Here is a 21687-nt window from a genome sequence, read left to right as displayed (position 1 = left end):
CTCTCTGAACGGGTTTCCATTTAATTTACAAATGGCTGGTTTTGTAGTTCATGTTTTCGACCGCTGCTCAAAGAGGACAATATTGTAATTACAGTAAGCTTCTTATCAGCTGATACAATTATTGAAGGGAGGGTTTTTGTTTGTGGCGTGAAAAGCAGACCTGATGCTCTTTCAGATCAGGGAAAAAAAACCCCCCAAACCCCACAACTTTGAGGAGGATAAAGAACTTTGATCCTGGAGCATATGTCGCGTCTTTGTGGGGAGCAGCTGGCACGCTCACCTCTGCAGCCGGGGCGGGTGGAGTTCATTCCGTAAAGGCATCCGAACAGACGGGATAAAAGAACTCCTGATAGAGAAAAAAAAAAAAAAAAAAAGCTTTAACCGTTCATTTCATAAATGCAAACGCAACGTTCAGGTTATTTAAAATCTCATTATTATTATTATTATTATTATTATTATTATCATAGTTGCTTCAAGCTGACAACTTCCTGGACCGCAGGTGAGGGTCGGTTTCACAGATGACACCTTAAGTTCAGGTGAAAACTGGGTCAAGGTCAAATTTAAACTTTTTTTTTTACACTCAGGAACGGGATACGATAGAAAGACGAGGGAGAAGGCCAGTGTGAGTATATATATATATATATATATATATATATATATATATATATATATATATATATATATATATATATATATATATAATACATATATATAAAAAATATATATAGAATATATATATAATTTTTTAAAATTATTTTATTTATGTGTGTGTGTATATATATATATATATATATATATATATATATATATATATATATATATATATATTTTTTTTTTTAAACTTTCCCCTTTGATTTCTGACCTTCTGGTGATTTTAACGTCTGACACGTCTTTCAGTGTCGCTGGTCCTTCACCGGTTCTGTGAGGAACATCTCCGCGGCGCTGGAGGAGGATGCAGAACTCTTCATCACTGGATGAGTGTTTGCATCCGTCTGGTGATGTGAAGGTCGAGGGCACCGGGCTGATGGAGGGGGGGAGGGGGGGATCTGGTCCTGCTGGGGCCAGATGTTCTGGTGGGCGGCGGCGGCGGGGTTATCCACACCATATGGCTGCCACCCGACAGCGGGCCTTTTCACAGCACAACTCTTGTAAACATGCTTCAGTCCCATGTCCTGTACAACACGCCCCAAATCCAATCAGCTCGTCCTCCTGGGGGGGGGGGTCGGTGTTCGCTTGTAGTGACCTATAAGCCCCCGGTGAGATTACAGGAGGGGCGACCCAGCAGCCAGCCGGGGGCCTGTCCGGGCCACCGGGACACGGCTCCGGCTTAGACGGGGGATTGTTTGAGCAGACAATGGCGTCTACCTGCGTTTAATCCGCCGCCAGCGAGCGCCGAGGCCTTTAATAAATCAAAGTGCTCCCATAATCAGGATTTACCAAAGTGCCCCTTTGTGTTAATCGGACATTTTTTACAGCATGGTTCCTGACATCTGCCACAGCAGGTGGCGTTAACCCGTCCGTCGCTGCTCCTTCCTGTGAGCCACATGGGAAGGTGTGTGAAGTGTGTGTGTGAAGTGTGTGTGTGTGTGTGTGTGTTTTCCGTCGCACCTGAAACTGTTTGTGTGCGGTGGCTTTAAAAAAGGAACCGTCGCCAAATGTCTTGGAATTAAACGGAGGTATAGTCGCTCAGGGCGGCGGCCACTTCCTGTAGCATCCAGGCGGCGTTAGCATGCGGGCTAATGAAGCGGCGTGTGGTATGACGTCACCGCCCCAGCACAAAGCTGCATTTTAGTAATTAAAGCCCAGCGTATCAGCGTTAAAGCAGAATAAAACTATTTTAAAATTGAGGATTACAAGAGTAAATCCCCAATGGGGCCAGATGTGGGAGGGTGGGGGGGTGGAGTGGAGGGGGGGCTTTTCTGGGACCGGATTAAACAGAAAATCCCACAGGAGTGGGAGCGCTCTTTCCTCTGCAGCTTAGAGGCCGTGTGGATTCAACATGCTGTAATCCAGAGATTAGCTGATATCATCACCTGTAACTACATCGTGGTCGTGATGTCACCGCCGGACCAGGGGCCCGGCCCCGGGGCCGGATCCCGCCCCGCAGGCGTGCTGGACAGACAGTCGAACCCGACAGCCGGATGAAGGAAACGGGTTCCTTTAAGTGTTTGGAAACAGGCGTGTGAACGGACGTTGGTAGGATCCGACCCGTGTGTGTGTGTGTGTGTGTGTGTGTGTGTGTGCGTGCAGCTGATGCCAGGAGGCGGAGCCTAAACAGAATGACGAATACAACAATAAAGCAAGATTTATCGACGTTCCCTTATTAACCCGCTCAGTTTGGCGTAACACATGAAGCCGCCAGGGGTCACGACCTCTGATGTCACTCTTCTAAACCTGCTTTCGTCAGCGTTGGGGCGGTTTGTGTGACTTTAATGCCCCCCCCCACCCCACCCCCACCAGAATCAGTCCATTAGTGTGGATTAAACCACAACTGGGCGTTTTAGTTTTTATTCGTTTTATTCTGTAAGACACTTCCTGAAAAGGAAACATGAGTTTGGTTGGTAGCACGTTCACGCCTGGCGAGTTGAAATTATTAAGACTACATCCACAAAAAAAACAAAATACAAATCATGGAAGCAAAACAATTTAAACAATATATATATATATATATATATATATATATATATATATATATAAAACATAGCAAGCTAATAAATATGACACGTAAACTAAAAGTAAACACAGTTAACTTATTTGGTTTCGGGCTTCGCTTGCGTCATCCATCCCATGAGTTCTTCTTCTGTGGTTGACGCCTCTTATTAGTGTTAGAAACACAAGAAAAAAAAAATCCTTTCTTCCTGTGACTGGGTGCCTTTTTTTTTTTTTTTTAATACATATATATATTTATGTCACCAAAAGTGCAGAAAAACCCAAAACATCCCTCCATCGCTCACCTTCAGCTCATCTCGCTCGTTTGAAGCACCGCCGGACGCTTCCGGAGCCACTTCCTGTCCGTCTTTGGGTGCGTTAACGTTAGTCACAGGGGGGCGGGATCAAGATTTGGTTCAGTCAGGAATCGACAGACATTCATTCGCACACATCTATACAGAAAAAGCGGAACGCCACGACTCGTCGCCGGGCGTCCGGCGGAATTCACCCTCTGGTGACTCTTCTAAACATCGACAGCTGTGCAATTTCAAACCAGGAGTCTGAGAGGACGTGCCCCCTCCCCCCTCGGCGTGACGCCATGTCTCTTTGATTCTGGTTCTGAAGGGGGGGGGGGGGCGAGGATGCCCCTCCATACCCCCACCCCCCCGACTTAATGCTACTTCTGTCACAAAGTGCAAACAGTTCATGAGTCTCTCACCCCCCCCCCCCGCTGGGAATCGACGCATCAGCAGAAAAAAAGAACAGATCAGAGAGAGAGAGAGAGAGAGAGAGAGAGAGAGAGAGAGAGAGAGAGAGAGACAGAGAGAGAGAGAGAGAGAGAGAGAGAGACAGAGAGAGAGGAGAGAGAGAGAGAGAGAGAGACAGAGAGAGAGAGAGAGAGGGAGGGAGAGAGAGAGAGAGAGACAGAGTGCATCTGTGTGTCGACGATCTCCGTCCATCGAAGTGTTTTTTGTCCCACTGGGCCGCGTCCAGCTGAGTGGTCACACCTCCCTGTAATAAAAGACAAACACATGGTGTCAGTTTATTTGTTGGAGTAACACTTTTTTTTTTTTAATTTTATATTCTGATTTTAAATACATTTTAATTATTTTTTTTAAATTTAAATTAATTTAATTTAAATTCATGAATTAAATTCATTTACATTTAATTGTTTAATTGGGACTTACGATGCGGTGAGGGTGGAGTTGAGCACCAGTGTGGTGCGTATCCGGTACAGCTGAGCTAGGCGTTAGCTTCTTGTGCTGCTGCACCGCCGATTTCTTCTTTTTGGGCGGGGCTTCCTCCGGACCGCCGGCGGCCGCGTTGTTGCCCCTTCACCAGCAGAGGGCTCCGTTTCCCCGTCCGAGCCGGTGCTCGGGGACTCGTCTCCGTCCCCGCTGGGCGGCGAGCGACCGTGCCTGGACTCCACCCTCCGGGGGCCGTCGTGGGACCGGTCCGGGTCGCTGGAGAACGGCTCGGGGGGGTTCCGCCCCAGCGTGGTCAGGCTGCGGCTGTGGGCCAGCAGCGACGGGTCCGCGGCCCCCGGCTTGGGCCCGGGCCGGCTCCTCGGAGGGGAGGGAGCGCGTGTGGTTGATGGCGGCCTTTTGGTGGAGGCGCTGCAGCAGGTTGTCCTCAGACCGGGACAGGGTCATGGAGGACAGCCTCTGGAGGCAGTGGAGGCGGGGCTGGAGGCGGGGCTGGACGTGGGGACGCCGTCGAGGCTTGGAGTTCTGGACGACGGAGAGCTGGACCCCCAGTGATGTCACATCCTCCTCCTCCTCCTCTGTTTTTGCATCCTCCTCCTCATCCCCATCTTCCTCCTCCGTCTCCTCCCCCTCGCTCTGGTCCGGCGGGGGCCGCAGTTCTCTCAGGAGGGATTCCGGGGAGAGGGTCCCGTAGGCGCTGTCCTTGGAGAGGGAGCGACACTGGGGGTCCAGCTCCTCGCCGTCGGCCCCCGTCTGCTGATAGCATTCCTCGGTGACCCTACTGGGGGGGCTGGTGGGATCTGGGACCCCGGGGGTCAACTCAGAGCCCGTTTCAACGACGTCCTCCAGGGTCAGGTTGGAGGGGCGGGATTGCGGTGTTCGCTCGGCCTCATCCACGTCCATCACTGACAGGGTCTCAGTGGAGCCTTCTGATTGGCTGAGAGAAGAGGCGTGGTTATTTTCTATTAATTATGTTTGACTGAATTTGTCTCTATTTCTTCTAGTTTTGAGTTTCAGTAAAAATTTTTAAAAAAAAGTATGGCTGAAGATGGAAGCTTCTGATTGGCTCTTACATAACTAAACACTGTAAAACTATTTTTATATGCGAAAATTTGCCGTTATCCTCACTGGATTCCTCACTAGTCCATTTCCATAGTATGTTCTAGGCAGAACTGTCACAGTATGAACCTTGTGGTTCGGGTCCGACTCTACCTGGATTTCTGCTGGTCCTTGTGTCTCAGGCACGGGGAGCTCGTCGTGGAGTTGCTGCTCTCATCTTCCTCCTCTCTTCTCTTCCTCACCCTCCCTGCATGGCTTCCGACTGTTCTGCTGCCGCTGGACCTCCTCTGTACGAGCCTCAGAGCTGGTTCTGCAGCGCCGTCGTGGATTAATGACAATAAAGACTCATATTGATAGAATTCATGATAATTACATTAAACCTATTTGTACGACTGAGTATTTCTCGGCTCTCGGTGAAAACGGGGAAAGCTGCTCTACAAACCTGCACGTTGCAAATTGCATCGATCCAGCTGCGCCCCTGGGTGGCGCTGTTGGCTTGTGAACGTGTAGGCCGCCACGGCGCTCTTAAACTCGTTGAGGTAGATGAGGATGAACGAGCCTGCAGACATGGAGGAGGGAAAAAAATCAGCCCTCCGTCACAGAAATGAGGTAAAAACATTCCCAGAGGAACTTTAAATTGATTTTTCCCGTCCGGTGCTGAGCGGATCGGTTTGTTTAGGCTTCACTGATCTACATCTAGTTTATTGTAATGTCCTGTTTTCTTCAGCAGGTCCGTCAGCACTTCACCCGGGTCCTTCAGCTCCTTACAGACCACGTTGTGGATGAGGAGCGGCTGCCGGATGATTTGACCTTCTCCACCCGTTTGACCGGTTGGTGATCAGCAGCAGGTCGGTGAACAGAACGCAGTACACCTCCATCTGAGGAGCAAACACACGGATCTCAGGTCCCGTCCAGGAGAACCAGACGCTGGGGAGCGAGGAGAAACCTGACACCCCCACCTCCCCGAGGCTCACCCTGCTGTCTTTGCCCTCCTTCATCCTCAGCGCCCCCTCCAGGTGGAGCTGTCGCGTCTCCTCCGGCGACGTCCCCCTCATGGGCGCCATCAGGTCGAAGCGGTTGTACTCCTTCAAGATCTAAAAGCGGGGACAGACCATGAGGTGGGTGGGGGGGGGTGGGCAAGGAGAGACGTCTTCAAAGACGTCCCGGAAATCTCACCTTCTCCACCTCCTCGCTGCTGCCCTCTACTGCCTCGTAGGAGTCGATGCGGGCGGAGATGGTGGCCAGCTTCTGCCGCTCCTGGCGCTGCCTCATCTGGGAGTCCACGCTGTTGATGAAGTCCTCGACCACGCCCACCTGGAAACGGAAACATCAGCCCGACTGAAACGGGCTCGGCTACAACGGAGACCGATAGGGTCGGTCCGGGTTTCCGGACGCCTCACCATGCCGCTGAGGACGTCCCGCGCCGACGGCTCGTCCGTCTTCTTCAGGATGCTCTTCAGCAGCAGCGGGTACTTGGTCAGCCTCTGGTGGGGTTTGGCCACCATGTCGGCCAGCTTAAGGCGATTGCACTGCTTGTGTGTCTCCCCCCACTGCACAGACAGGAAGTGACACATTTAACCCTCAGGGACATATTAAAACGGCTACACACCCTATCTGGGTCTCATAAAAGTGTAAAAAAAAAGGTAATACAGAAATATTTTTTTTCTTTCAATGCATCAGATCTTTTCCATTACCTCAGACATATCTATAGATATAAAGGTTATTATATATATATATATTTTTTTATCATTATATGTTTATATACAATTTGCCATTAAAACCCTGTTTTTCTCGAAATGGGAAAAACACAAAATATGGAATATTTCCAATACTTCTGATAAAGATATTACAACTATTGGATGAATGTTTTTACAGGTGACAGACATTAAGGAATTTAGAAAATAAAGATGAAAGAAAATCACTGGCAAAATGTAGACTGATTTATCGGGAGAGAAACACATAAAAACAATAAAAATTTCACTTTTGGGCCCGAGACAGTCGGGACTGACCGTGACGTAGGTCCTGAAGAGCTCGTTGTCCCTGAGGAGCGAACGCATCATCTCCATGCAGCCCTCCTCCTCCATGCAATAACGGATGTAGGGCCGGAACCGGGATCCAAACTGAACCGGACCGGCACACAGAGTCAGACGTTACACACACACACACACACACACACACATCGATGCGAGAAGAAACCCCGCCGCGCGGCGTCGACTCACCGTCATGAAGCCGTGCTGCAGGTCGGTGGGGTCCAGCAGGGCCCGGGCCAGCCTGGCCTTCTCCAGAACCGGCGCCATCACCTGGTTCCACAGCGACGTGTGCAGGCGGAGGATCTCCTGGATGTTGCTGAACAGCTTGGCGGGTTCCACCTCCGTCAGCAGACCGCTCTCCTGCAGGTTGAGCAGCCCGCACAGGAAGAGCTGTAGGGAGGAGAGCAGAGGGCGTGGGGTCAGAGGTCGGCCCGGTCCGGGTTCAGACGCTGTCGGGTCTGATCTGATCTCCTCTTACATCAGTGATGACTCGCAGCTTCTTGATGTAGGTAGCTTCGGTTTGCAGCAGCTCCCATATCGCCTCCTGCTGGTGGAACTGTCTCCTGGTCAGCGTCTGCAGGAGAAGAGAGACCCGGTTAGAACGCCACCAGAACCGTCAGCATCAGGACCGGCTCCTTTAAAGACTCCAGAATCTCATCCGTTAAAATCTTCTAACACGACAGAAACCGTCAAGACGATGACGCGAGAACCTGATGTAGAAATTTGTTTCCAAAACCGAACCACCAAATTGGATTGGATTCAGGTTGGATTCAGGTTGGATTCAGGTTGGATTCAGGTCGGACTCTCGGATGAAAACTTTAAATCTTCCTGGATCTGGTTTATGCTTGAGTTACATAAACATGAGGAAGTTTCGGCGCCGTGTTTACTGGACGTCTGGAAATGACCGTCAGGATCAATGTACTGACAGATAACAGGTGAGTCATGATCTCTCTCCTGATTGGCCGATCGGGCAGGTGAGAGGAATTTCAGCGATGAGGAAGTGAAAGTCGGATGAAGACCAGGAAGTAGGGTGCCGACGTGTTTCCTGTCAGGGGATTGGCTGGATGGGAATCGATACTGATGAGGGGGTGTGTGCTAACGGTGATAAGAGAATAAACTCTACCCCCCCTCCCCCCCGCGCCGCCGGCGCCGCCTTACCCCTGAGTCGTCCAGCAGCGTCTGCCAGCTGTCCTCCATGGTCAGGTTGGTCTCCTCTTCCTCCTCCTCCTCCTCCCAGGAGTCGTGGTGGAAGGAGAGCTGCCGCGGCACCTTGGGGAGTCCGAACAGGGTGTAGGAGTGGAGTTTGCTCTGGAGCTGCTCCAAACGGTCCAGCTCCTGCCACGAGGGGGGGGGGGGGGGCATTAGCAGACACGCCTGAGTAGCATCAACCAGGCTAACTAGCCGCCACACGTCTACGGGGACACAGCGTCACGGATGTTATGTTCTACCCCCATCAGCTGCTATTCAGCCCTTTGTTCTGACTGACAGGCCTGAGGAGGGGGGGGTTACGGCCCCTGACACCTTAAAGTGCAGTTCTACCTTTATTACTATAGCAGATCTAGAAGCACATCTTTGAGAGAGGGAGGGGGCTGACAGTCGATCATCCCAACAATAGGGCGGGGGTACAGGAGGTCCTGGACCCAGTACAGGATCTCTGGCCCTAATGGGGCAATGGAGGGGCGAGGGGGGCAATGATGCTTGACTGACAGGTCCTGTTTGTAGCTGACATCTGCTGCCGATTGGGGGGGGGGGGGGCATTCATCTTAACAGCGAGATGCAGGAGTCAAAGGACCAATCTGTGACCTCACTCAGGAGGCGTGGCCTCCTGACCCCCGATCCTAGCGCGGCGCCAGTCGCCTCACCTTGACGAAGGGTCCGGCTCCGGCGTTGGAGCTGAATAGGACGCTGAAGCGGCTGGCGGCCCGGTTCTTCCAGCTGTCCGGCCCCGCCCCCACGCTGGGCAGCGACCCCCCGATCTGCCCCAGGGCATCCTGGGTAGGAATGTTGGTTTCCCCGAGGAACTCTGTCATGTTCTTCCTCCGTCGCGCCTGACCCTGAAAGAGAGAGAGGAAGACTCAGTGAGGAAGAATCAACCACATGATGAGAAGACTGCCCCCACACCCCCCCCCCAAGAGGAAGACAGGCAGATTCCTGTCAGACGGACGGGTTTAGAGGAAGGACAGGACAGACGGACAAGCAGGAAGTGTGAGGGGAATTCTGCTCCGGGATGACATCACCGGGACGATCAGACGCAAACAGGACAGGGAAGGACCGCCCCTTCCTGTCAGCTGATGACCTCACAAGGTGACGGGGGGGGGGGGTCTGGCCATTGTTTGGCCCCCATTGTTGGCCCGTCAGCACTCCCCCCACCCCCTCCATTCACACACACACACACACACACACACACACACACACACACACACACACACACACACACACACACACACACACACACACACACACACACACACACACACACACTTAATGAGCGTCCAGCAAACAAACAGGAGCGCCTGGGGAGGCAGTTTGCTTTGGTCGGCTGGTGGGGGGTCTCTAGAGGTAGCCATGACCCCCCCCCCCCCCAACAAAAACAGTGACAAGGAACTCACATTCCAATGACATTCTTTAACACACACACACACACACACACACACACACACACACACACACACACACAGGAGATGACTGAAACGATCAGATTTTTACAATTTAAACTCTGAACTTAAATTCATACAATTCACCTTCATCCTCACTGAGGACCCCCCCCCTCTCCACCCCCCCCCTGACCTTTGGCTGTCTTTAGGTAAATATTAAATAAAGATTAAGACTGTAGAGCAGACGGTGTTCCAGCCCCCAGCGGTACTCCTCTCAGACTCTTATCAGCCCCTCGCCCCCCCTTGGTCGTCTGGATCCCGGCGGTCGATGGGACGACTGTTTATGCGAGCAAGACAACGCAGCTTTGAAGAGACGAGATGGGGGGGGGCAGGAACCGGGACAGAAAGGTCTGCTGACAGATTCCGACTAGGAGAGACGGGAAAGTAAATATTAGGACAGCGCTGCTCCTGATGCTCCAACGCTCGCCGCTCAGCCGCTTCCCATTTTAGGAAGAACCTCCAACACTGACCTAGACTTAAGGCAGGACTTCAGGGTTACATAACCAGATAGTAAATCTGGGTGGGGTGGGGGGGTCTCGCAATTTTCCAAACAGGTTCTAGCCACACATTACCAGGAAGGACAGAGACTCTGGAGAGTCTTCAGAACTCCAGAGTGGTTCTAGACCGACAGGAGCCAGTCTGGACCCACAAAAAGGGGTCTTTAAAGGAGGGGTGGGGGGTAATTCTGGGTCAGCTGGTCAAGGACGCAGGTGACAGGAAACGTTGGCTCTCCATAGAACAACAGGGAGCGTCTGGACCCCCAGGGGCCCAACAGGAACCCGGTAAAAGCTGACAGATCACAGGTGTGACAGTGTCAACATCTCAAACACGTACCGGTCTAAAGGAAACCACAAGCGTCCCAACGCGTCAACGGTGCTCACCATGGAAGCCAGAGGCATGTCAAAGGTAACAAAAACCATCCTAATCCTCTGGTGGTGGTGGGGGTGGTGGTGGTGGGGGGGTTCAGGGGTCGCAGCCCATCCAGGGTCCGGCTGCTACCCTCCAAACAGAAACATCCACACCGTCCGGGCAGAAGACGCTGACGCCCCCGGGAGCAGCCGGGCGAGGATCGTAGCCCCGTCACACTAGTCCCTCCTCGGGCGTCTCCCGTAGGACTCGCTCTCCCCAGCCGGCGGGTTCTGGGTTCGCGTCTCGCTGCTGCGTCCCTTTGAACCGGCGCGCCTCTCCGTCCCGTCCTGCTGTCCAAACAGTCGGCTGCTGCATTGCACACAGACTCTGGCCTGGAGTCATGGCAACCAGGAGGATCCTGCCTCATTGTGTGGGGCAGGAAAGAGGAGGCGGGGCCAGGGGAGGGAAAAGGGGGAGGGGCGATGTGGATGTGTGGAGGCGGAGTCACGGTCTCTCACGTGTTTCTGTCCTTTTTTCCAACTAATTCACAATTTGTTTTCTTTCGAACCACACAGTTCTCAGACAGACCACCCTCACCCCCAGGTCCGTCCTCCCCCAGGTCCGTCCTCCCCCAGGTCCGTCTGTTATCGCACATCTCTATTTGGAATCTTGGAACAATGCGGCGTTAGCCGGCAAAACAAGGAAAGAAATGCCCCGATAACGGCCAGACAGGAAGTCCCTTTTGTTTACAGCACATTTCAGAACCTTTAATGGGTTGTTTGTCTACCAGCATGTAAGCTGGGGGGGGGGGTAGGGGCTGTTAAGGGGGGAGGGGGGGTCCCCCAAGCCCTTCAGGTGATGGAACATTCGTCACCTGGTTGGTGCAGCATTCCTGTTTTTATCACAGTGAAGCGAACATCAGGGACAGCTGCTGGGGAAAATCTGTCAGTCAGGGCGGAGGGCACAGAGATCACAGAGCTGCTCTGTCTGGGAACCTGTGGGTCTGGGGGGCTGGGGGGGTGTTAATGATATCAGGCCTTATCTTATCACTGTTTGTGGTGCTAAGAGGAGAAAATCTTTAAATGGGAGATGAGAGCACAGACCCCCCCCCCAACACACACACACACACACACACACACACACACACACACACTCTAACCCCCCCATCTCGCTACGGCCTCTGTGTTAGCTGACTGATAACGACTCCCCTTGATCAGGTGTGTTGATTAATGATGGGAAGAACTCTGACCTCACTGACACACACACACACACACACACACACACACACACACACACACACACACACACACACACACACAGTGACTGAGGCTCCCCTCCGTCTGAAATCCTCTCCTGTTTTTTTTTTTGCACCATTTCAGAAAAAAGGACTAAAAAGAAAAGATGTGTAGTCAAAACTGAATCAATTCCCGTTTGTGTTCCGATCGATTGATCTATTAAACCCTGAGGGGTCACATGACCGTCACATCAGCGATGGCCACGGACCAATCAGCAGCCGTCTCACCTGACAGCCGGTCGCCGTCGGCTTCGTCTCGGGGACCTCCGAGTCAGCGGTCAGCAGGTCCAAGCTGCGCCAAGACGACAGCCGGCCAAAACGAACCATCGTCCGCCCCTCCCCCCCCCCCCACAAAAAAAACAAAACACCTCACTGAACAAGAACAAGGACCTCCAGAGATTAGGACGATCCCTAGACCAGATAGTCCCGGCCCAGACGGACGAGCAGCGCGTCTTGACTTGTCTGCAGGCAATCAGTCGGACAAATAGGCACACAGGTGTGTTCACCTGCTGTAATCACTGAGAACACACACACACACACAGACACACACACACACACACACACACACACACACACACACACACACACAGCTCCTCCCACGGGAGTGAGGCAGCGTCTTACTGGATCATGTCATTAAACCGACACTCGCTCTGTAACCGCCAAGCGACGTGTCATCAACGGTAAGACTCACAAATAAAGGACACGCCCACCCCCCCAACACGACCTCCAGCAGGAGAAGCTCCTCCCCCTAAAAAGTTCAACGGACTCAGACTGAAAGTTTTGGAGATCAATGCTATTGATTCTGACCGGCTGACCAGAGATCCAATCAGCAGAGAGGGAGCTGAGCGTGGGAAACGTTCTCAGGTGTTGCGTTCGAGGAGCGTTGGGAGGCCTGAACGTCGACCCCGTGACCTCGGGTTCATGTGTAGCTGGATGGCGGCGGTTTGTTTCTAGTGTGTTGTAGCGACGACACGGGGGTTACATAAGAAGATCCATGTTCAAAGTCCCACCAGGTCCAGTCTGTTATCTTTATGACCGCTGTAAAGGTTTTAGTTTCTGTTTTCAGGAAAAGGGAAATACAAGTGTGTGTGTGTGTGTGTGTGTGTGTGTGTGTGTGTGTGTGTGTGTGTGTGTGTGTGTGTGTGTGTGTGTCAGACAGGAGCATCCTGAGTGCTGACCCTCAGGGATAAATGACCTCCGATGAGTCATAGAGACTAGAATAATTTTTTTTTTTTTTGGGGGGGGGGTTGGATCCCCCTCCAGGGGTCATTGTCAGATGCATGAGGTTGTTTTTCCAAATCGAATCCAAGTCGAGGTTAACAGTCGGGTTTTTTTTTCAGTATGGAGGGGGGGGGGTTTGATCGGAGGTGTCAAGGACGCGTCATTTACAATAATCCAGACAGATTGCTGAGGATTCTGGGAATGATTAGCGAATCTGACCTGGAACCGATCAGGGGGGTAAAACAATCAGGATCGGCGTCGCCCCCTGCTGATGTAAACAGGTGGCGCGGATTCATCATCTGCTGCCTGGTCCAATCAGAAGACTGAAAAAGAAGCAACGCGCTGCTGCCCCCTTGAGGACAGTACCGTCCACTCCGCTCAGACGCACCACCAACCCTGGAGATTAGATCCCGGTGGAGGAACCGAGCCGGTCAATCAAGCTAAACCCCAGCAGGAGGAAAGAGCGTTTTCTTCCTAACGCCACACCGGTGACAACCGGCCAATCAGGATCCTCCAGGCGTCCCTCACCGGTGAGCGAACTTCCTGTGGCTGCAGGAAGTGCTGAAGCAGCAGCAGCACAGATTTCCTGAGTGAAATCATTGTGGAACCAGATTCCAGAGAGCAAAAGTCAAAAGAGAACAAACAGCTGCTGGGGAGGAATTCCAAAAAATATGTTCCCAGCATCCTGTGGGGCAGAGAAACGTAACGCAACACGATGACCTCACGATGGGAGTGACGTGAGCGCCGCCGCCGTCTGAGGAAGACGAGGTGAAGTGATGGAAACTTGACGGGGGCGAGACAGGTGTGTGTGTGTGTGTGTGTGTGTGTGTGTGTAACTCACCAGCGGGTCGACGCTTTCTCTGCGGCCCAGAGACCCGTGCTCGGCCTTCTCGCCCCCCGGGGTGAGGATGTAGGGGCTCTGGCCTGCAGAGGGCTTCATGTTGGGGAGGCTGAGCGAGCGCAGGTCCTTCACGCCCTGCTCCACCTTCAGCTCGTCGCCTTGGCGCGCTGCAGACACACAGAACACCCACCCGGGGGCGTTAGCGGTCGGACACGCCCGCGGGCGTTGGGCTCCGAGCTCGTCCGCCGGCTCACCTTTGACCTTGAGGTAGTGACCTCCAAAGCGGTACGCCTCGAAGTTGAGGGACAGCGGCGTGTTGGACTGGTCCAGGAACAGGTCGACCCGGGACAGCTCGATGCCGTTCCTCTCAAACACCGGACCCAGAACCTCCCTGGCGATGCATGTCCAGACAAAACAGGAAGTGGGTTATTATCCCAGACTGGTCGTCATGGCGACGGCGGCGCGTCCTCGTCTCACCTCAGGGTTTTCTTCTTGACGGCGGGAACGATCTCCGTGTTGATGTCCACGTTCAGGTCGAACTTCAGGCTGAAGCACTCCTTACTGGGGTCCTGCAGGGGGAGAGATGCACCGTTAGTTCATACTGGGGGGGGGGGGGCGACTCATGCTCTATGTCAACTGATCCACAGGGGGGCTCCTTCGCTCCACACTTCCCGTCCCAAACAAAGCGCCGTTTTGGGAGATACCATTATGTCACCCCGCGGGGCTGGCACGAGAGTCCAACGTGATTGGTTCTCCTTCAAGTAGGGGGGGGGGGGGGTCATCGACTGCTTTGAGGAACACGAATGTGCCGTCGTTACGCAACGCGGCTCACGTGTCGCCGTGACGACTTACATCCGTGTGGCGTCTCCTGGGCTTCTTCTTGGCCAGCTTCATCCCCCCCGATTTACGATCCCTGACGGGACAGGAGGAACAAACGTAAGAACCAACAACCACCGCAGCCAGGGGGGGGGGGGGCATGAATGTAAGCATATACGGGGAGGGAGGGGGAGTTACCGACCCGCGGTCGCTGCTCCCATCATCCTCTTCCTCCAGGTCGGAGGGGGGGCTGGTGCGTGGGGGGCAGGAGCGCGTGGACACGTTCCGCGCCAGGATAGAGGCTAAAGGTCGAGAAAACAGCTGTCATTCTTCTGAAGACAACTTTAATTTAAATTTTTTTAAATTAAAATTTAAAAAAAAAATTTTTTTTAATTTAAAATACATTTTTAATTTTTTTTTTTTTTAAATTTAAAAATTAAAAAAAAAATTATGTCCAGGAACAATTTAAAAGATTTTAAAGTCTAATTATTTAGTTTTGACGGCTTTCTAGCCGCTAGTTAGCCGCTGAGCTAACTAGCCGGACGAGGCTACGGGTTTACCTTGAGGTTGCAGGTCGAACCGGGGGTGCCGCTCAAACTGCATGCTGTCTGCGCCCTCTGAGTGGCAGCGCGAGTCACATGACTCACACAGGTGGAGGGGGCTCTTGCTGTTCAGGTCCAGGCAGTCAGGGTGGTGGCAAACCTAGAGGAGAGAGGAGGAGAGGGGGGTCAGATCACACAATGCCCCCCCACCATTAAAAAATAACAACATGTTGAGCTGGACAGGGCAAGCATTTGGAATACCCCCCCCCCCCTCCATTGTTTCTGCCCCAGTCAAATGACCACAGAGGCATTCCTGAGATCCGGTGCCTCCCACCTTCCAACCATCTGTCCCTCTCTGCAGGGGGGCGGTGGGGGGGGGCTAATTCAACTTATGGTTAAAGCTGGTGCTGATCTGGGACCAGCCTGCCCTCCCATAATCCACCATCCCCTCCCGAGGGGCGGGGCCAGGAGACCGCCGCCAGGCCGCCGCCGGCTGGACGTCCAGGAGGAATTAAGGATACCACCCCCTCCTCCACCCACCCCCCGGCTACTGTTTCCCTCACCTCGGCTGGGTGGCACCAGAGGGCTCTTGGTAAAGTCTGTCTCCCCCCTCCACCCCCCACCCCCGGCTCAGGAAGCGAGGATGTATGGGGAGATAGAATGGAGCTACCGCTAATGTACTTCCTGTCATTGTTCCAATGTACCCAGGAGGAGCAGCGTGTGTGTGTGTGTGTGTGTGTGTGTGTGTGTGTGTGTGTGTGTGTGTGTGTGTGTGTGTGTGTGTGTGTGTGTGTGTGTGTGTTTTGAGCCAAGCTGGGATGTGGTATTGATGTAAACACAGTAAATATAGATGTGACCCCCCCGGTCACTGTAACAGACCCATGCTCTAAAACATCATGCATGTAATGCCAGCCAGCCCCCCCCCCGTCATAACACTATACCGACCGGAGGACTCTCCCCCATCCTTGTGATTGGGTCTCCATGCCAACAGGATCACCCAATAAACATCCACCTAGCAGCCGGGGTGGCTCGCCGAGCAGCGACGTGCCCCCGCCTGATTAATCCACCGCTCTCCATGTCTAGTCAGGTATAATCTGAGATTGTAAGGAGCAGGAGGAGGCCGGGGGGGGGGGGGGGTCGGGTTACAGCAGGGTGAGGAGTCCCAGGAAGACTCCTCAGAGTCCCTCTTTCTCTTCTACAAACACCCCCTCCCAAAAAAAAAAAAAATTCTTTTAAACAGTCATTTATAACAAATTTAATCATTTAATGATGCAGGAATTCTGCTTCCTGCCATTGGCTGCAGTGAATTAAAAAGCTAGCGTAATGCTAACAGGCCGCTCTAAGAGCCAAGGCATTGACGTAGCTTCGATCAGCATGTCAGCAAGCTAATTTCTGCTAATCAGCACAAATTTGGACTTTTGTGCTTCGACATTCGACCTGATGGTGGCGCTACCTTCTATTAAAGGTGCAAAAAAACAAAAAACAAAAAAAAACAACCCCCCACATGCTCACATTAAAATATATAAAAGAGTTTTTGTTTTTTTTGCTGCAAGACTAAAACAAGCATTGATCTCAAACTTTGACCCCCTTTTAAGGGGTTAAACTATTAGAATACATGCAGAAAAAAAAATAAAACATTTTTTTTTAAAAAAGGCGCCAAAGTAAAGGATGCAGTTGGAACCCGTCGATGGGAACCCGCCCAGCGGTTGTTGGCGTTTTTCGGGCGTTTTGAACGGGGCGTGTGTGTGTTTTGCGGCCTACAAAAGTCGCAGCGATCCGTTACAACATCACCTCGCTGTGTGTCTGCGGCGGCGGCGGCGTCGTCTGTGCTACGCTGGAATCAGATACCATATTTAGACAATCTCTCCGATACGCCGGCCTCCCTCGCTATCAGGTTGGTGCGCCCGCATTCCTGCTACGTTTGAAGCAGCGGAGGATGTCAGACGCGTCTGCCAAGACAAACCGCTGAGTAATAGGGTAAATAAAAGCCCCCGCTAGCGCTAAGGCTAACGGCGTGCGTGACAGACACCTGACGGAACACGCCTAAAATAACAGGAATGATGAATACCTCGGAAGGAGGAAGGCCTGACTCTTCATGATGCTAGGTGAGGATGATGAGGAGGGGGGGGGCGGAGCTAACTGGAAGGGAATGCGGACAGCTGAGGCCATGCGTGCCTCACTAACTGTCATGTGATCCCGTGTCGCGTGTGTGTGTGTCCCCCCCCCCACCACCATCCTGTCGAATGCCTGCTGCCAGGTCTTTACCGGATTAGAGGAGAGGTTCGGAGGCTACGCTTGCACCCCCCCACCCCCACCACCCCACCCCAACAGCTGAGAACACAGCGGCTCCACGGGGGCCTTAGCACGCCCAACATCACGCTCCCACCCGTCCTGCAAACACCAGGGCGTCGGCGTTTCCACGCTCTCTGGAATGAAGGGAGAAAAGATCGACCCCCCCGCCCCCCCCCACGGATCACTGGCCTGACTCAGCGCCTGAATCTGCTCGGTCATGAATCTGCATCCTATCGGTGAGCAACACTCAGCCCCTTCCTGACCCCCCCCCCCCATCACGGAACAGTGTGTCCTGCCAAACACACCTAGCTCTTACATAACAACACACATTGCTCTGTGTGTGTGTGTGTGTGTGTGTGTGAGGAGGAAGAGGAGAGGATGACGGTGCATCTTCTAACAGCGGGTCGGTGGACGGCGTTTGATGTAGAAACGCGCTCCTGATCCCCCCCCCCCATCGCATAAAAAGCAGCACACCCACCAACGATGAGTCGGCGCGTGGCGAGTTCGAGTCATGCAGCGTCTTGTTCAAACCAAACCAAACATCCAGGCAGACTTTGGTCAGACGACCCGACAGCAAACGAGCCAATCAGAGAGAAGCAGACGTACGCATCATCAGTCTAGAGCACAGGAGAGTCAAACCGCTGTCTGACGGTGTGACCTTTGACCTGTGCAGGTACAGCGTTCAGAGACGACACACACCTAACAGTCAGATGTTTGTAATGTTTAGATTTTTTTTAAAAAAAGTTTAGTTTAACTGTTATTTGATTGATTATTGATTATTGATGATCTGTCCTCTGGTCTGGAGAGGAGGCACAGGAGGAGGACCAGGGCTGGTTTTTTTATTTTTCTGCAGCCGTTATGCAACAGGACCGCCTGCATGGCTGCACGCCTGTTCCCCATTAGCTGTGTGTGTGTGTGTGTGTGTGTGTGTGTGTGTGTGTGTGTGTGTGTGTTAGCCAAACACATGCTAGCTCGTGTTGATCAAAGGAACCGACGCGGTGAAATCTGTTCTGTATTCTTTCAGGGACAGACATCCAACAGAGGAGGAAGAGGAAGAGGAGGAGGGGGCGGGGCTTCATCAGGCGTGATGTCATCAGTCGGTCAGAAAGTGAAGCAAACAGGTGGATAAAAATTTCCCTTTTAAACAACGGAGTCAGAAGCGCCGGATCACGTATTAAACCCCGCCTCCCTCAGTCACAAAGACATTTATAACAAACGCGCCCCCCCCACCCCCACCCCCACAGCGCCGGACTGGGAAGAAGTTCTACTCCAGGTACGTTTAGAGATCCGGGTACAAAAATGATGAAATTACTGGATAAGATGACGGATGTGGCTCCGCCTCTGCGCTAACAGGCCCCACCCCCTTAATCCTCTCACCTGTGTGACACTTTGACCACCGATCTCTAAGCGCCGCTGTAAAATTCCCATTGGACACTGACTGAACGCTCCACGTGAGCGCCGCCGTCACGCCGACCTGACACCGACGTGCGAGAGCAGCGGTCTAGACACTCACAGATTCTCGCACGCCGACACCAACGCCAAAAACAACAGCAGTCGCTCCAGTCGGTTATTTGGTGTTAAAAACTGGAATAATGAACTGGAATAACCCCAAAATGACCAGATCCAGTCTGGGTCGCTCTGACTCATGAAGCCGTTTGATTGTATCTGAAAGATGGATCACAACCCCCCCCCCCAACTGGTCGGTGACACACCCGAGGTGGGCGCTGATCCCAGACGATGGGAGACTGGAACCGATGACACGCCGACATCTTCCCGATTTATGTCCTCCGCTTAATGAAGAAGACAATCACGCGTTTGTTGACCCAAAATATTCATCGGTTCTGCAGCGAAGGCCCGTTCTGATGGCGCAGCAGCAGCAGCATCGTCCCGACTGGATCCAATCACTTTCCACGAACGCAAATTTATGCAAAGTATCTCCAAACGGACTCAAGACTCAGACCGTAAAACCTTCCGCGGTAACAAAAAGTCAGGAACAAACACGCTTGCCGGAAATTTCTGCAACTCCTTTCTGCTGAAGTCGAGTGCGCATTCCAGCGCAAAGGTATGTTTCAACATGCATAGGGAAATGAGGAGGTCGTGTTTGTCTTGGGCAAAACCAGAGGGGAAAAACATCTTCCTGTCCTCTGATTGGACAGCTGGACCTGGAATCCGAGAAGAAACCGAAAGAGCAACAACACAACATCCTCCTCCGCTTCTTTAAAAGTTCAGTTTGGAGCGGAAGTCAAACGGATTTCTGTCCCTGTTTTGGGGGTTATTCAGCTGAAACTCATCCAAACACGACACCCCCCCCCACACACACCATCCCACCTCTCAGCTAAATATTTACATGACGCCCTAATGACACATGCCACCGTCAAGTCCCGTCATGCTGTCGTCACGGACTGAAACCCTCTGGATCTGTCTTCTCAAAGCCCAACAGAGAACTGATCAGCAGGATCGATAACGGCACCGGAGAACGCAGAACTCACCAGCAACTAGACCGCACCCCCCCCCGCCGCAACCGAGTCAAGTGTACCGACCGTCTCAGGCGATGTCGGCCGGACTGTGACGCAACCAGCCTCCGTATCCATCGCTCCGAGGCAGGAGAAGCGAGAGGGAGAGAGAGACAGACAGGAGGGCGGCGGAGAACACCAAAAAAGGAGGAAGTGAGAGGAGGTTCCGAGTCAAATCACCACGGTGACTCGGACGCGAGTCGTTCCAGAGATGACATGGAAATTGATTATTTGGAAGCCACTTCCAATTAGGCATGAAAGAGCGAGAAGGAGCGCCGGCCCGGTGGGAGTCAGAGAGAGCGCCGGGGAAATATCAGAAGCAGATGTGAAATATGCGGACAGGAGGAAAGTCAAGCCCTGATCCGAACACGTGCTGCCTTCACAGTCAGGGGAAAAGACTAAAAAACAAAGATATGTCCCAGAATTTAGATGCAAGCTAAAAACCAGGTGAGCAATCGGTGGATAGAAGATTCATCCGATCAGGATGAAGCTCTGTTGACCTGCTGACCCCAACAAACAGGACCCAGATCTCCAGGTACACAACAGAACCTGATGGAGATTGATCTAGATCTAACCAGATTGCCCACCTCCTGTCCCTTTGGGAACAGACGGAGGAGGAAAGCATTCAAAACTACCAAACAGTGATGTGGTGGAAACTTCAGGTCATCATTTCTTTGTTTCACAGAGAATGAATGAAGACCCAAACTCCATCAACACAACAAAGCCCTTCACGTCACCTTTACCCACCATAGAACACTCCACTTCCCGGGAAAGGAGACCCTCTTTGAATTCCAGCTGAAGAATCGATCAGGAACAAACTCCAAAACTCAGCAGGCGGTGAGATCTTTACGAGTCCAAGCGGATCAGAACCGACGTGTTCTGCAGACGTGTGTTAATAATCCGATGGGAGGCAAGAGCAGAGAGCGTGATGGAGCTGTGGCGTTCGCTGTTTACTACAGCCGTCTAACTGGGAAGACACGCAGACACACAAACATACACTCACACAGAAACACGGCCCCGCCCACCACGTACGACACCCCCACATGCTCGTACACATCCTGGCTGACTCACGAGGTGAAATCCCACTGAAACCGATTCACTCCACGCTAACAGCTGTCGCCGGCTTCCTTCTGGATAATGTTTCAGCGTCTATGAGGAGATTTGTTCCAAAGCGACACAGCTTGATTTGGAACTTCCTTTGAACTTTGACCTAAAGGTTTCTGACGTCAGTCACGACACATAAAGTTTGATCAGACCGATCAAAAGAGGACCAAACAAACAAAATCACGATTCCTCCTGATGAATTGACATAAAATCCTTCGGTTTCAGAGGTGAAAGTGTTAACCGATAACCTGATCAGGTGAAATCTACCTGTGTGCGTCAGGTGTGTGCGTCACACACCATCGCCGCCCTCGGGCCAAGAAAGTGTCACCCACCAGAAAAACAACTGATGACATCACGGCAAGACGGGAGATCAGCTTCATGTGAACTTTTCGCTGATCACAGATCAGCAGCCTGGACATTTACCAACATTCTATTTATCATGTCATATTATATTTATATTATATTTTATATTCTATTTATTATGTATGCTATTTACTAATATTCCATTTATTATATATTCAATTTATTTTATATTCCATTATATATTCTATTTATTCTATATTCTATTTATTTTATACTATATTCTATTTATTATGTACAGTATTTGTATTCTATTTA

The 21687-nt window shown here is 52.1% G+C and overlaps 1 protein-coding gene and 1 pseudogene across 1 annotated transcript in view; both read right to left on the bottom strand.

The window, feature by feature from the left end:
* Positions 1-3453: 3453 nt before the first annotated feature.
* Positions 3454-5262, bottom strand: LOC137601861 (pleckstrin homology domain-containing family G member 5-like; annotated as a pseudogene).
* The window catches only part of LOC137606013 (pleckstrin homology domain-containing family G member 5-like), a 29066-nt gene continuing 12599 nt past the window's right edge, over positions 5221-21687 (bottom strand). Inside the window, 17 exon segments of the mRNA XM_068331036.1 lie at positions 5221-5472; positions 5661-5743; positions 5745-5791; positions 5888-6007; positions 6090-6227; positions 6314-6463; positions 6923-7033; positions 7133-7333; positions 7422-7517; positions 8102-8278; positions 8806-8997; positions 13803-13969; positions 14057-14193; positions 14280-14371; positions 14655-14715; positions 14821-14920; positions 15179-15320. Coding sequence (XP_068187137.1) covers positions 5348-5472; positions 5661-5743; positions 5745-5791; positions 5888-6007; positions 6090-6227; positions 6314-6463; positions 6923-7033; positions 7133-7333; positions 7422-7517; positions 8102-8278; positions 8806-8997; positions 13803-13969; positions 14057-14193; positions 14280-14371; positions 14655-14715; positions 14821-14920; positions 15179-15320 — 2139 coding nt within the window. The 3' untranslated portion in view covers positions 5221-5347.

The sequence above is a fragment of the Antennarius striatus genome, chromosome 2, assembly GCF_040054535.1.
Source record: "Antennarius striatus isolate MH-2024 chromosome 2, ASM4005453v1, whole genome shotgun sequence".
In the NCBI taxonomy this organism is placed as follows: Eukaryota; Metazoa; Chordata; class Actinopteri; order Lophiiformes; family Antennariidae; genus Antennarius; species Antennarius striatus.
This window is presented reverse-complemented; position numbering and strand designations above follow the sequence as displayed.